The 15,269-nt window shown below is 33.8% G+C and overlaps 1 protein-coding gene across 2 annotated transcripts in view; it reads left to right on the forward strand.

The window, feature by feature from the left end:
* Nucleotides 1–15,269, forward strand: part of SNX29 (sorting nexin 29) — a 145,337-nt gene that overhangs the window by 82,208 nt on the left and 47,860 nt on the right. For both annotated transcript variants that reach the window (XM_076351069.1, XM_076351070.1), the window contains exon 19: nt 7,642–7,782. In XM_076351069.1, the coding sequence (XP_076207184.1) occupies nt 7,642–7,782 (141 nt within the window). The remainder of the gene's footprint in view (nt 1–7,641; nt 7,783–15,269) is intronic.

Raw genomic sequence — 15,269 nt, forward strand, 5'->3', positions numbered from 1 at the left:
GATGTGCTTGTAGAAATGCTGATCTAGATGCAAAAAATACTAGGAAAATAAAAGTAGAATTTCAATTTTCAAATTATTTTATACCTACTACAGAAAGAAGAAAATAGTTTATATCCAATAAATATCTAGAATAAATAATAGTTATCTTATTTACAAACCGATGGGTGAGATATCCTCCTTTCCTTGGCCAGAGCACCCAAAATGTTCTATTTGGAGAAAAAGACAGCAGTTCTGTCATTTTACCTGTATTCTCTTCTGCAGAAACTTCTTTCATTGCAGTGGTTGTCATGTATTGCAATGGCTGTATCAGTTCAAAGTGCATGTTTGTGAAATGGTGTTAATTATTATTGGGTATTATAAGTAATATTTCCCTGTCAAAAGGAGCTAACTATGTTATTGAGTGGAATCTTTTGTGCTGATCTGATTAATATTAAAAATAAAAAAGATATTGATTCCATCCAGCAAAAGCATGGGCGTGCTGCTTTTGTTCTTTAGTGTCATCACTTTAGTGCATTTGGTGAATAGAAACAGAACTGTGAAACTAGTGAACATAATTCTGCATGTATGTAATTGAGTGGGTAGGCCTAAAATGCATGACACTTTTCTGTTTATTAGAGCAATATTGCCTGTTTTTAAGGTTCATGCTCTGATGTGCATTCTCTCATATATTTGACACTGTATTATTAATTTTTATGAACTAAATATCAAAAAGTTGAAGATTTAACATAACAAAATATAGTATTTGTAGTCTTTGTGCAAGTAGAAAAAATGGTTTTATTGAGATAAAAGCTTGTTCACTTTAATTCCTGTGATGTCTCTGTACATAGAAAGGCACACAAAAAGCTGCTCATATCGTGGCTGAAAAGTTTCATTGTTCCGTTTGTTTTTCATTATGCAGAAATTCTTAAATTGGATCATTTTCAAAGGGAGAACTTAACCATAAAGTCCTGCAGCTGTGTCAAAATATAACTTGCATTTGTATTCATTTCTCACATTTCGAAGGTAACTTTGGAGAATTCAGCTTGAATTTATATTCTAAACAGAACCCCATTGTCCTGAAGTAAAGTAAAAAAATGTAACTGTTCCTCCTTTTTTGCTATATACTTCCCCTTTGGATTCATACCTTTTACTTCTTCTATATGTTTTGAGTGGAGAAATAATTTTGATAAAAGCTTCCTAAATAGATTGAAATACATCATTCCTCTCAGAATAGCACACTATGAAATAGGAAGAAAAGGTAGTTCCAATCCCCTGAAAACAATTATTTCTTAAATTGTAAATTTTTATAAAAATCTTTTTAATTTAGTGTTCCTGAATAATTAAGATGTACATTAAAGTTGAGTTAGTTTTAAGAATTTTAAAAACTTTATTATAATTTTAAACCAATATTTGAGAAACAGAACAAGTAGTAGTTACAGAAGCTCATCCCAGAACGTGTCTGCACCTCTGGTTAAAATGAATGAATTTTCTTCTTTCCACAGAAAGACTACTCAGTCATTTTTCTTAGATTATGTTAGCAATACTCTACAAAAGTACTGGCAGTTTTGTTTCTATTGAAATACCATGGGTTATAAGATTCATTTAACCAAACGTTAAGTTAATAATTACTTGGGAATTGTTGCAATGAATATTCCAGGCTTCTATAATGTCTGTAATACCAAACAATAAACACAGAGAATCAGTAGATAAATTTTATTGATGTTAACAAGTTTTGCTTTATAGTTCAGAGCACTGAAATTGTTTCTCTTCAGTTTCTTCTCCCCTTTTTATCATAAAGAAATTTAACAGACATTCTTAAACAGGTGGGTTTTGGTTGGTTTTTGTTTGTTTGGTTGGTTTTTTTATATGGGAAACTTACAGTGGAGGCAGTGAAAATGATAGACTGGGTTAGGTAGTTGAGGAGAACTTTTAATGCAGATGAGATCTTGTCTCCTCTTACTACTTCCAGCTCTCCATCAGTAATTCTGAACTGGACTTTTACAAGTTCCTGTCTTGTGCTTGATGTTCTCTCTCTGTAGCTGTAGCAGAAGAGGATGTCTTTTTATGCTGTTTAATAGATTACTTTTTGTAAGAATAAAAAGAAATTATCCTTACTGTTAAGATTGGTAAAAGATAACGTGGATCACAGTAGGATTAAAGTATTTTAGAAGATAATTTTAGTAATATTAGAAGATAATTTAGGGACATTACAAGTGCTGCAGTTTGGACCTGGCATGAAATTATGATTGTTTTATGATTATATAATACAATATATAATTATTTAAATTTACTATTTCCAAAGGCAAGATGTAAAGGAGATGTAAGATTTTGTTGGTAGATTCTGCCTATAAGAAGGGGAAAAGCTGAAGTGCTTGCAGTTTGAACTTCATCCATATCATCTCTTTGCATGTTTTTTGTTGGCTTTTCTAACCCAACAAAGTGTTAGAAGAGGTGTATCAACATGGGTAGTCGGAGGAGCAGTCTATTCTATGTAATTTTTTATTTGTTCCAAGTTTACTTTATTCTGTCTGGGGGGGCAGGGAGGGAAAGAGGTAAAGTTAAACACATAACGTCTCCCTCCCTCTATAATCTCTTCTCCCATCCCCCCACAATGTTCAAATTGCCAGTCTTAGAAGACGCATAAAATCCATTTAAGAACTGTCATTCATTCATTGGTTTGTCCTGCTGAGTGCTAGCAATATGCTTCTTAAGATATGTATGTTCTGTTAGCATGAGCAGGTTTGATTATTAATCTTCTCATCCTTTTTTATCTTAATCTGTTCTATCTAAACAGATATTCTTGTATCTGAAGCAAACGTTCTCATCTTACAGAAGCATTTTATAGCTTCTTTACCAAGAATGAAACTAGCAAAAAATTAAAGCATCTCTACTGGTTCATGTCAACTTTCCTTTTTCTTGCTGTACTGAGTACTGAAGTGTAAAGGTAAAACTATGGACCAATGGTACTCCAAAATTATGTAAAGTGTTATTTAAAAGCAAATGTAAAGAAAACTTTCACCAGTCAAGCTTAGCTGAGTTAACACTTAAAAAGTAATAGTGCTGATTTGCATGTTACGTTTTTGTATTCATGGTGATTGGGTTGTCTCTATCAAACCAGTTGCTAATTTTTCTTTTTGTTGTGACATGCTTGGGTATTGATTTGAAAGGCATATGTAACAAATGAGGATCTCCAGAAAACCCTTTTTATTAGTGAGGGTAAGGAAGTTAAAAATACAGTAATACAGTAGAAATAAAATAATGCAGAAATAATAGTTTTTCTCTCACACCCCCCCCCACCCCCCCCCCCCGATAATGCTTAGTTAGGTGGCAAATGTCACAGTAGCTTCCTTAGTGTAGATTGCATTCCCTATACTGCCTCTTTTGCATTCCCTATACTGCCCATTATTTTTTTTTCATGCTTGTAAGAAAAACTATGACCTTGTCCAGCATAGGACTGATTCTTTACAAACTTTCTCAGTATTCCTATGTCCTTTGAAGTGTTCTGCTGCTGAAATGTTCCAAGTTCTCTTGCATCTTGTGCCATTGAATTTTATATGTGGTTTAGTAGAGTTTCACTGCTCACCTTCCATTAGCATTATTCTCTCCTCTTCTGACATTTTTCTTGCCTCTGGAATGGGACATGGACTCACAGGGACTTTAACTTCAGCAGGTGTGCATTTATCCCCATCCACAGAGTTCTCTGATTAGAATTCATTTTTCATTATGTATTCAGATCATCCTACCAGGAAACGCGAGCCGTATTTGTAGGGAAGATTCAGGAGTAACTTGGTTTAGGGAAGTTCCTTCCTGATGCTTAATCTGGTATTTCTATAACCATGAATGTCATTGCAACAGAAGAAAATTCTCTAATATCCCATTCAGTATCTCTTTCTACCTGCAGTGCTTGACAGAGCGCCAAAAAGTGAATCCTAAATATACCAATCTATATTTTTGCATCCAAAAAGAAAAGCACTCACTTTAGACTTATGCAGACCTGAAGAACAAGTATTGATTATACGCATTTAATCTGTGAAGGTACACTGGAACTAGGGCAAGCTGGGATTTTGGCCTTTGTCCTTTCTTCTCCTCAGGCTTTTATACATAAGCAGTGATGAACTGTGTCAATAGTTACAAGTCTGTTACCAGGATTTGTTAACAGCATTTTTGACTTAGAATTGCTTGAAGATTCCTTAACCTATTAAAGAAACTTTTGGCTCAAAAACTGGTACCATGGGAGTAGGGTTTATTCATTTCAGTATACAACCATTAAACTGGTGCTTTCAAATTGTTTCTCAGAAGTTTTTTACCATTTCAGTAATATTAAGTTAGCAGGTAGTTGGCTGAAAAAGCAAAACCAGTAATAAGTTAATATTTTGTATTTCTCTTCAAATCTTTGACTTCAAACATGTTTGTGATGAGAAAATAACAGACTAATTCATTATATATACTTATTAACTGAAGTTTTTCTTTCAGCTGCTGTAAATCATAGCTACAAAAAGTTTACCAGTCAATCTTTACATGGGAGACCCAATTGGAAAGTGCTCCTAAATTACAAGCAAAAGCTACTTAATTCATTTTTTGATATACAAGAGAATATTAAAGTGAAATCTTTTGTCTACAATCAAATAAGCATTCTAGCGGTGATTTTGATTGGTCTGTAAATTTTTGTTACCTTGAAAATTACTTAATTAGGTTAGGAAGTGGATGATTTCAGGAAAACATGGGCATTTGAAAGGAAGTGTAGTGATTTGGAATTGATTTTTAAATTGATCAGAGAATGAGCCTAAGAGTAGTCCTTTCAACTTTCTATAACATGCTCTTAAAATACTGTTCTGTAATTATTTGTCATATGTTAAGGTATTTTCAGTAGTAGAAAGTGGTGTCGCTCTAGGGTGCAATGATAATTTGGGACAAACGTACACAAAAGTGTATTTGGCAGCTACAGATTTCATTGATTTCCCATTAAAAGACTGTGAATGAAATTGTAGATACATTGAAGATGATGGGACTAGTCCTGATGACTTCTAAGACAATTTCACACCATGCATCTCAAGTTGTTTGATTTGGTATTATTCCAAAATTTTGTCTACAAAGATAATTGTTCCCTGTTATTCCTGTGCTTAAGTTGTATGATTTGTATTTGATTTAAATGAGGATAACTATATGCCTTATATGACTAGACTAGAATAAGTTTATTCAAGCAGTTTTATATTTAGGATTTACTTTGTTTGATTTCCCAACTGAATTTGCATTAAGTGTCTTGCAATACCTTGGCTTGTGAATAGTATTCCCTGTTGAGATAATAAAGCTTTAAATGTGTACTACATAATGAACTTTAATGTGCCTTTCATACTCTATTATATGATTGTCAGTATATTCAATATGGCACAGGGCTCCAAATGTTGCATTTTCATTTCTTACTGTCTAAAAGAAATCAATATCTATGTACATAGAAGAACAGGAAGAAATTCTATAACAGTTTTATCTAAGAAATTAATCTATGTTTTTGCCGTCCTTAAAAATTTCAATTACAGTGTACTGGATTCCTTAATTAGTTAACTATGAGTTACAGCTTAACAGGTAATACTGAACAGCATGATTCACCAAATCGCATCTGCAAAGATAACAGCTTAGTTAGATTAGGATTTCCATATTAAATAACTTGGTTAAAAATAAGTTAAGCCTTTTTGTTGTCCCCACCGCCCATAGGGAAGCTGAAGCATGAATCTTGGGGATGTATACAAAATTTCAAACAATATGCTGGTTGAAGCAAGAGGTTAGAGCTGGGTGAATAAAGAGTGTTTAATACAGTTTTTACTACATTAAATGAATTTTCTTGAAATTATGCAAAATACTTGCATTTCGTATTTCCCTTCATTTTCCTTCAGAAGTGTACTGAATTGTTAAAACAGATGGTCCTGTAGGTGTTTAATTATCTTGGCTATATTTTCAAAATGAGAAAGAAATCTGAATACTTCTTGCACACTTATAGTGGTTCCGTCATTACACTATCTGAATTCTTGTTACCAAAACTAGTTGAATTTTTGTTTACATATGCATTTGTAATTCACACAATACTCTGAATCTCTTCTATTAGATGTGCTAATTTTGGAATTATAGTATTCATTTTTTGGTGAAGTACAATAGTAACCAAAAAAATACGCTTGTTATTCATAATACTGGATTCTATTGAATATATATTTCCTACAGTGAAATATAATTTGGTGGAAATTGCATGGTATCTGCATGGTATATTGTATTTTGTTGCAAGGCAGAAGCCTCCAATAAATTTGTGAAACTAGGTGTCTGTAGAGATAAGAGGACTTCTTAAAGACCAAACCAAAGGAAGGCTGCATAAGCTGCTTTTGTGGGAGAAGACATTCACTTGACATCACTGCATCTCTGAAACACCATGAGTCCTTAGTAAAATTTTGTTTTTTCTAAGGACTTGACAAATCTAGAGGAGAAGGACCATGTTAACGTTTCGGTCATCAGGAAAAGCTAGAATTCGGAGTTGGAATCGGCCACATGAAAATCCAAATTTCATTTTTTTTCTAGTATTCACAAAAATATAGTTGTTACTGCGCACTCTTTGGGTGATGATTGTTGGTGTTGCTCTTTTACATTAAGCGTTCTCCTGATACTTGCCTTACAACTTACAAAATTACTGGTTTTTGTTGGAGAAGCAAGGCAGTGCCGTGTCATCAGTACTATTCCAGCTTAATTTGTGATGCAAAATACTGAGATTCAGAATACTGCATCTCACACCTGAGAATGAATGAGCTACAGATTCTACAGAAGAAGCTAAGGAAAAGGTCATTCTGGTCTTGACTTTTGATGCTTGGTTTATAGTTTCTGACTTGTGTTATTTCAGCATTCTTTTAAACTGTGGGCTTATTTCTGTAGCGGAAAGGTTATTCCCTAGTAATGAATGAAATCTCAGTTTCTGTAAGTATATTTCACTTCTGCATGAAATTTTCCTAGAGAACGTGAATATTTAGCATGTAATTGGTAATATGCTCATGAAATAATTGAGTGGCAAACAAAAACAGAATCACAAAAAGTACAGCTGTGTTAAATTATACTTAATGTCTTATACAAGCAGAAAGAAATGAACTGTGTTTATTTTCCAAACAATAAAATTTCTAGTTTAGTTTTCAGTGTAATTTTTTTTAGAAAGTAAATTAAGTTTCATGCTTTGGATAAAATTGTATTTTGCAATTCTGATGCTACAAAGCTAATCTACAAAGTTGAAAAACTGTGAGTTCATAGAAATCAATTTTATAGTGGTATTAAATTATTTTTTCCTTTGGTCACTGGCTAGTAGAATATGCTGGAAACTATGGTAACAAAAAGTGCTACCACAGTTGCCCCAGAGTGATGTTAAAATGAGCAAGCTATGTTTGTCTTGATTAATATAATAAAAAGAGAGAAAAAGAGAAGGAGAGGGAAGAAGGGAGAGAATAAGATTAATGACCTGTAGAACAGAAACAGCAAATGTGCAGTCAGAGATGTATCTATGGGTAAGTGATCCTGGAACTTCTGGTACCATTGCATCATGAATGTGAAGGTGTTAAGCCACAAAGCTTTAAAGAGTAAAGGAGATATATTAGTTCAATGCTTTGTCTTTAAATTATTTCCTTCCATGTCTGTATTTTGCAGGTTTATATTAGGATAAAGGATGATGAATGGAACGTTTATCGAAGATATGCGGAGTTCAGAAGCTTGCATCATAAATTACAGAATAAATACCAGCAAGTGAGGACTTTTAACTTTCCACCAAAAAAGGCCATTGGAAACAAGGTACTTAACTCATAGTATCAGTAAGAGTTGGGAAAAAAACCTTTCCTATCCACACACACAGAAAAAGAGGTGACTGTCATAAATATTTTTTACACCTGCTAGACAGTACCTGCTATTTTTATACAGACTTCGCCCTCATCAGCTGCAGATTCACTGATAATGTAGTTAATACATCAATTTTTCCACTCACTGAGAAGAGTGAGTGGAATTTTTATTATATGAAATATTGATGACGTAACTCAGTAGACAAATGCACAAAACCCCCAAAACTGTACTGGACAGCTGTATATGTAAAATGTAATCTCTACTCCATTCTTTTCAATAAATGCCAGCAATTAACACTGGTCAGTAATTCATTAAATATTTCTGTAAATTTTAAAAAGTATCAGTCTAAATTCCTTAAATTTCCTCTGCTGTTCACCAATTGTTGTAAGTTCTTTGAACCAGCTTTTTAAAGGCATTTGGGTGCTTAGTTCCCATAATCTGTGTCTTTGTGTCTTAGCTCTCCTATTTTAAAATGGGAATTTCTGTTTTTTCCTATGATATAGGGATTTTGCAACAAACACAGCAAATACTGTAGTATGTATGTAGTAAATATGTAGTATCATGTAGTTTAATCCTTAATCACCAAAACTTTAAAATGTTCAAGAGCTTAAATACACATTGCAATATACATCACAAATCCAGTAAGGATTGAGAAGAGAAGTAATCAAAGTAATTTTTCTTTACAGTGTAGGAATGATCTGAAAAATGTATTTAACTATCACAAATAAAATATTTGAGATTTAAATCATGCTTATGACTAAAAATGTCTGTACTAAACCACTGGGTGCTTAAATCAGCATTCCTAATATTAATCAAAGTTGTTAGCTTTTATATGGGATTTTTTTCCTTTTACTTTTTTTTTTGCCGTAGTATCACTGAGTTCATGTATCAAATATCTAAGAAGCACCAGCATAGTTATCAGTGTAGCCATCAAAAGAAGCTGACATAATGACTAAAATACTCATGACATTTTATTTGGCCTAAGACCACATTAATACATGTATCACTAAAATGCCAGAATCATTCTAATTATATCTGTTGCAACTTTGTCTATGATAGAAAAAATCATAATTACTAATTCTATGAAGTAATATACAATTAAAAAAAAGAGAAAAAAAAAATACTTATAAATTCCTTAATGGCATTCAGATGTCAGTGAATGTGGATTGTGAATGTTTAAAGATAGTAACTCCTGTCTGACTTCAAATGATTTCTCAAGTGTTCTGTAAAAATGAGTAGATAAGCTTGGCACGTGTGATATGTAATGAGTAGTAATGCACATAATCTGGAATAAGAGGTGGTGATATAAATATATATGGAATTTATCAACAAAATCTGTAGGTCTGTGTTCTTGGCATAAAGTCCAGAGTTAATGTAGCTGTTCATTGCCTACTAACCTAATAAATGAAAGTACTTAGGAGAGCTTTTCTGCTTTTTTTCATGTATTAGAAGATCATGCATCTTTCATGTCATTTTTAGTGGATAGTTTTGTAATAGAAACAATGTATTTTCTTCTCTGTTACATAACTAATTCTCCTTTTTTGAAGTGATGGAGTATCAGCCACTTCAGTAAATTGCGAAAGCCTTCTTTTAAGCTTTTTTTGATAGTCTTTCGTCCTTAATTACTTTAAATACTAATTGAATTACAACTTCAGTTGCACAATTGATGCATGCAAAATTATCAGTTAAGCAACTCATTAAAAAATTTGCATCGCTTATTCTTTAAGTGCTTTAGCTTTGGGACAAAATTGTACCTTAATCATGCATAAACAAACAATCACTTTCTGTCATATCAGATCTCAGAAAAAGTATATTTTCTTTACAGTAAGAAATGGGTGCCATCCATTGCCCTCATGAAAGACTCCTATGATGACACATAAGCCAGGTGTATAATTGGAATTGATTAGTGATTATACTTCTGGCTACCTGCTTTAAATAGCTTGCAAGTCACAAAGTGGCGCTTTCACATCAGCTCTGCAAGAGCTTACCTCAGTTTATCACACAAGAGCTTATTTCCACAGCACATTGTGTAGGCAAATTTTTGTCCTTTTAGTGGTGCTATTTTCTGTGCCATGTCATAGTATGTATTGCATTTAGGAATACTGCATGATTTTGTGCAGTATGGTGGATTGTGCTTCAGGAGCAATTACGCTATACATCCAGCAGAAATAGTAGCCCCTTGGAACGCATTGCACTGTGTGACTGACTGAGATGGGTTAGTGACCTCGGGATAGCCCTCCTTTCCATGACAGAGCAAGTTGAAGTAATTGGAAGGTTTAAAAATTCAGTGTAAAATTAATTAATTCACATGGGAATGTCTGTCTTGGAATTCTGTAGAACTTTCGGTTTAGGATGAGGGATTTGTGCAGGATGTTACACATGCAAATGTTTGGTAATAAGCATTAGAAGACATATTGTCAATACTACTTTTTCCAATACTGCTTTTTTAACTTTAGTGGCTACCAAAGCATGTTGCCTTTTAGATATGCTGTTAGATTTCAATAGAGATTTTTTTCTCTCTGATATTAGTTATACTGTGTTGAACAGAATTGCAGCTGTCTTCCCATTTCTATATTAATCAGTACAGTCTTAAATCAGTGCCTAAAGAGCAGTTTCAGTAGCTAAATTCTGCTAACAAAAGTATCTCTATTCAGTTTATGTCAATCTGTGGTTTTCATATCCTTTACAAATCCTCAGTGTTATTAGATGCCCAAATAACCCCTTAGTAGAATATAGTCCTCCATGTGGAAATGGCTAAAAATGACTGTTTTATAGCTTTTGGAAAATGGTGTTGTGTGCTTTTATATCCTTCAGGTCTGTGCCTGAATGATGTTATTCATTGCATATCTTCAATATACTGTGTTTGGTACTGTGAGGCTAATGAAGGTGATACGCTTATTCTAAATGTTAGTGGCATTGAAGGAGGGGTTAGTGGCATTGAAGGAGGGTTTTGCTGTAATTGATACCTCCCTTGATACCAGCACTAAATTTGGTGTTCAGTTATATGTCTCGGATTGAGGGAACCTCCAAGACCACAAGAGGACACCATGTTCTACAGAATGACCTAGAACCACTACTGCAGAGTCATAAAATACTACCTGCTGTTTTGCTATGCAAACTATTAGAGCTCTGAGGAGGGAACTTGGCTAGAAGAGAGTAATGTAGAAAAACGTATGGAGAACTATTAATTTTCATGCATAATTTTCCTGCTTACTGCAATAGAAATCAGGGAGATCAGGTTCAAATGCAAAGTTGCAGAGTTTGACACAGGGAAAGTGCAAAAAGAAAGCAGAATTTCAGCTGAATGAGAATTTTAAAAAGTGAGAAAATCAAGTATTTATTATTGCATATATATTGTCATCAAGTAGCAGAGAAATCTGAAAATACTTAACAATTGTAAAACAATAGATTAAGAATCTAATATTTATATTAATTCTAATTTTTATGTTTTTAATGTATTTTTGCCTTTCACTTGTTTGCCTTAAGTTGGGACAATTTATCTTAATAGTTCATGTTCATGATCTTTCAACAAATTAAGTATGTAGGATTAGAAAGTACCTTTAATGCTTGAGGAAATATAAATTTAATATACAGAAACCCACTTAGTAGAAAATGAACAGAGAAGAGGAAAGAATACTGCTTTGGACAAGTAACCTTTTTCAATTACAAAGAAGAGTGTGTATTTGCCTTTCAGGTTGGTAACCTTATTTTCAGTGTATCAGTTTAAATGTTTGAATATAGTAAATTAGAACTAATGTAAAGCAATAAAAAGAATAATTTGATTTATAAATGTTGCTTTGAATCAAGTCAGAACAGATAATTTAACTACTGAGGGGAAAATAGAACAATAATGCTTGCAAGACTCCATGTATTGTTTCATATGTACTAGTCCCCATGCTGTATATTTTCTACTAATGATCTTCTGGTAGTGTGCTGGTAGCAAATAGTTGTCAAAATCCTTTATAAGTAGTCCTTGCAGGAATAAGTGTTATTCCTTCAGTTTGTTGGTGTTTTGTTTGAGTGAAAACAAGAAACATATTTGTTCTCTTTTGTTGCATCTATAAGCGAAATATCATATACTCATATATTTTTGTACTTCTTTTTTAAACTGCAGATAATTTTATTTAAAACTTTCAAATTTGACCTGTATTTTTAACACTTGAGCTGTTTGTTTTTGTAATTTTAAAACATGCTCCCCATGTATCAGCCTGGTTTGTGGTTTGCTAAGTATTTTATATGTAGGTGTATATACCAAGACTTGCAATTTCAAACTACGGTTTTCTTGCATGAAATAGTTTTTTGTCTTTTAGCTAACCTTCAGGTACTTTGGATCTTTTGAATTCATACTTCCATTATGACAGTTTAAGTCTCTGTGACTACTGCCTTCCTGTCAGGTTCCTAACGTCCAAAGGACTGGTTTGGTTCCGTGAGCCAGCACAGTCTAGGTCTAGAGTGTGCTGAGTTATGTGAAGCTCATGAAGAGAAGCTTCATACAATCGTAATACTTGATTGCAAAGGGATCCCTGTATGCTTTTGCATAATTTTTTTCACTTAAGATGAGCCCTTACATTTAGCTTCTGAACCGTTGTTGGTGCTGTGTTGGCGTCTCACTTCTTGAAATGTTGCTTTCAGACTAATGGTTAAGTACAAATACATGAGTATTTACTGGACCTATTATTCTAATTTTTTGAATATTGCAAAGTCCTTAAAATCTCAGTTGCTACTTCTGCATTGGGCAGATTATAACACTTAAAGAATGGATTTTAGTAACTGAGTAAACATCTAATTAAGTATCCTCTTGCAAGGGTATTGTCCCAATAGAGGACATATGAAAATAGAAATGGTTCTTTGCTTCCACTGAAGATGCGAATTCAGTGATTGTTTAACTGTGTAGAAATTGAATAAGGTAGCTTTCCACTGAGTGCTGACTTGACTGCATGATATCCTTTGCTTTTCTTTAAAACATTGGATACCCCATATGGAAAGAATATACAGCACTTTTCTGAGATTAGAAGAGAATGACTTTGTCATGACTCCTCAATTACATAGGAGGAACAATACAGAAATCTAAAACAAGTTTTCTGTCTGAGAGAAAATGTTGAGAGCAACATCATTCATCATTTTTAGCCCATGCAACTGAAGTCTGTGAGCTGTTTCTCTCGCCATAGCTTGTGTCATGCCCAAATGTTAGTTCAATAAAGTAAATGTATCCCTCTCACCTATCGGTGATTAAGCTAAATTGTAGATTATTTTGTGTATGTAATTATTTTAAAAGTTTGTGAATGTTATGTGTATGTATCTTAAAAGATATCTATTTGTATATACATATATACACATGTGTATGCATATGACAACATCAAAGACAGCATTTAGGGTATATATGAAGTTGGCTTCTGGAATGTATCTTGTAATTCTGCAAGTTCAATTCACCATGGACTTTATCTTTCTCCCATTTATGTCAGTGGAAATCCTGCCTTTGTACTAACAGTGTAGATGGCATCTTTTTTTTTTTTTTTTTTTCCCCCCCCCCTGCCAGCATAGCTACTTTTTTATCAGTGTCTGGTCTGTTTACCTGTTGCTGACAATAGTGAAGAGTTTAAGACAGTCTGCAGGATAACTATTTTAGGATTAAAAGGTATAGAAGGTAAAGATTTTATTGCAAATAAAAGAAAACAATATAGCTTGTGTCTTACGCTTATTATGTTTGTTGTTTTCTAAAAGTTTATCAAGTAAAGAGTTGTCTGGCTCTGTGTGTGTGTATATATATATGTATATATGTGAAGTAATTTGAAGCCATTCAAATTAGAGTTTAAATTTTAATATTTTTGCTCTTAAGGGTTTTGCATTATGCCATTGATGTGTAACCCCTGGTATGTATTTCCTTACTGTAAAAAGTTGCTCTGCCATTTTGGGGCAGCAGGACCTGTCTATTCAGAGACAGGTACCCTTTTAAACTTGCTTTTTAGACCTGGTAATGGAGGTATTAAACTCCCCTTGGAAAGGGATAAGAGGAGGAGGAGCATGAGAAGAATAAGGTTTTTTAAGGAAGCGCACACCCTCCCCCCCCCCCCCCCCGAGTTTGGCAGAAAGAAGCAAGGGGAAAAGCTGCAAGGCTTTTCGTCATGCATAGGTCAAGGAAGCAGTGCTGTCCTGTGTTATGTTTCAGAGTTTGTGGTTGAGTGGTAAGCTGCCCTTGAGGTTCCCCTGAGGAGAACCTTTCTGGGTTAGGGACAAACATTGCCAGACCAATGCATTTCCATGAAGATTCCAGTACTAGATCTACTGCTTCCTCTTTTTCACTTGTTTTCTACTGTCTCAGTGGCATGAAGTGCTTATACATCTGCAAGTATCTAAGATACAGTTTTGGTGTTTAAGCTTGTCATGTTAACTTTTGTGGAAGTATTTTTCTGTGGGAAGGAGGTGGGTAGCTGCTATTGGGTTGGGCTGAGGAGAGAGCGAGCTGTTTGGGGAAAAAACCGCCACTTGTTTTGCTAGTATTTTTCAGATGCTACATAATTTTCTTTTAAGGTTATTGACATATTCAATAGAGTTATTTCTGCCTCCTCAAGACGAGACCTGTGTGTTTGCCATAATCAGTCACATTTACAACACAGAATATGAGTTCAAAATTCACTGTGTATTGTCCTATGCTCACTACATTACACAGTACATTACATAGTTTGTATACCTACATTAATACAGTATGTATTTTGCTATTCTGATCCAGTGAAACTGAGATACTGTTGACTCACAGATGAGCATTCAGGACTGACAGAAAGAAGGAATGAAACTTCCTGCATCTTTCAGATCTGGAGGAGGCCCTGTGTTCATACTTTTTCCAACTTCAATAAATATCGTAGACCATCACATTAATAAAAACACTACCAATAATTCTAGACTGACATGGAAAATCATGTTCGTGGTTTAAAGGAATTAATTCACAAGTTGCATGCATATGTCCAATGTACATTTTATTGCCATGATAGCAAATGTGATTGTAATAGTTAATGTATTGGCAGTGTTTGAAATATGTATTTTAAAATAGGAAGTGTACCAATTCCTGTTTAACTAGTACATAGACAATAACAGAAGAAATACGGAATGCTTGAAAGAGGATGATTCAGAAAGAATCTTAGGGAAGGAAATAATTTCATTTTAGGGTTGGGTGGTTTTGTGTCCTGATTCAACAAAGCACTTCAGGACATCCTAAAATTTAAATATGTGTTTGACTTGCATTAAAATCAGAAGTCCAGATATATGTGCTTTTGTACTTTATGGGGTTTAGAGCTCATAGAAACTATCCTTCATCAGATTAGTTTGTCAAAGTCATACTGTCATAGGGAGCTGTGACTTAGAAAGCAGAGAAGAAAGCAAAACTTCTAACTAATGCCTTTGGGGCAGTGGGCTAAATAATATTTCTTAGTACTAAGCTTTGATATCCG

The sequence above is a fragment of the Aptenodytes patagonicus genome, chromosome 13, assembly GCF_965638725.1.
Source record: "Aptenodytes patagonicus chromosome 13, bAptPat1.pri.cur, whole genome shotgun sequence".
Classification (NCBI taxonomy): Eukaryota; Metazoa; Chordata; class Aves; order Sphenisciformes; family Spheniscidae; genus Aptenodytes; species Aptenodytes patagonicus.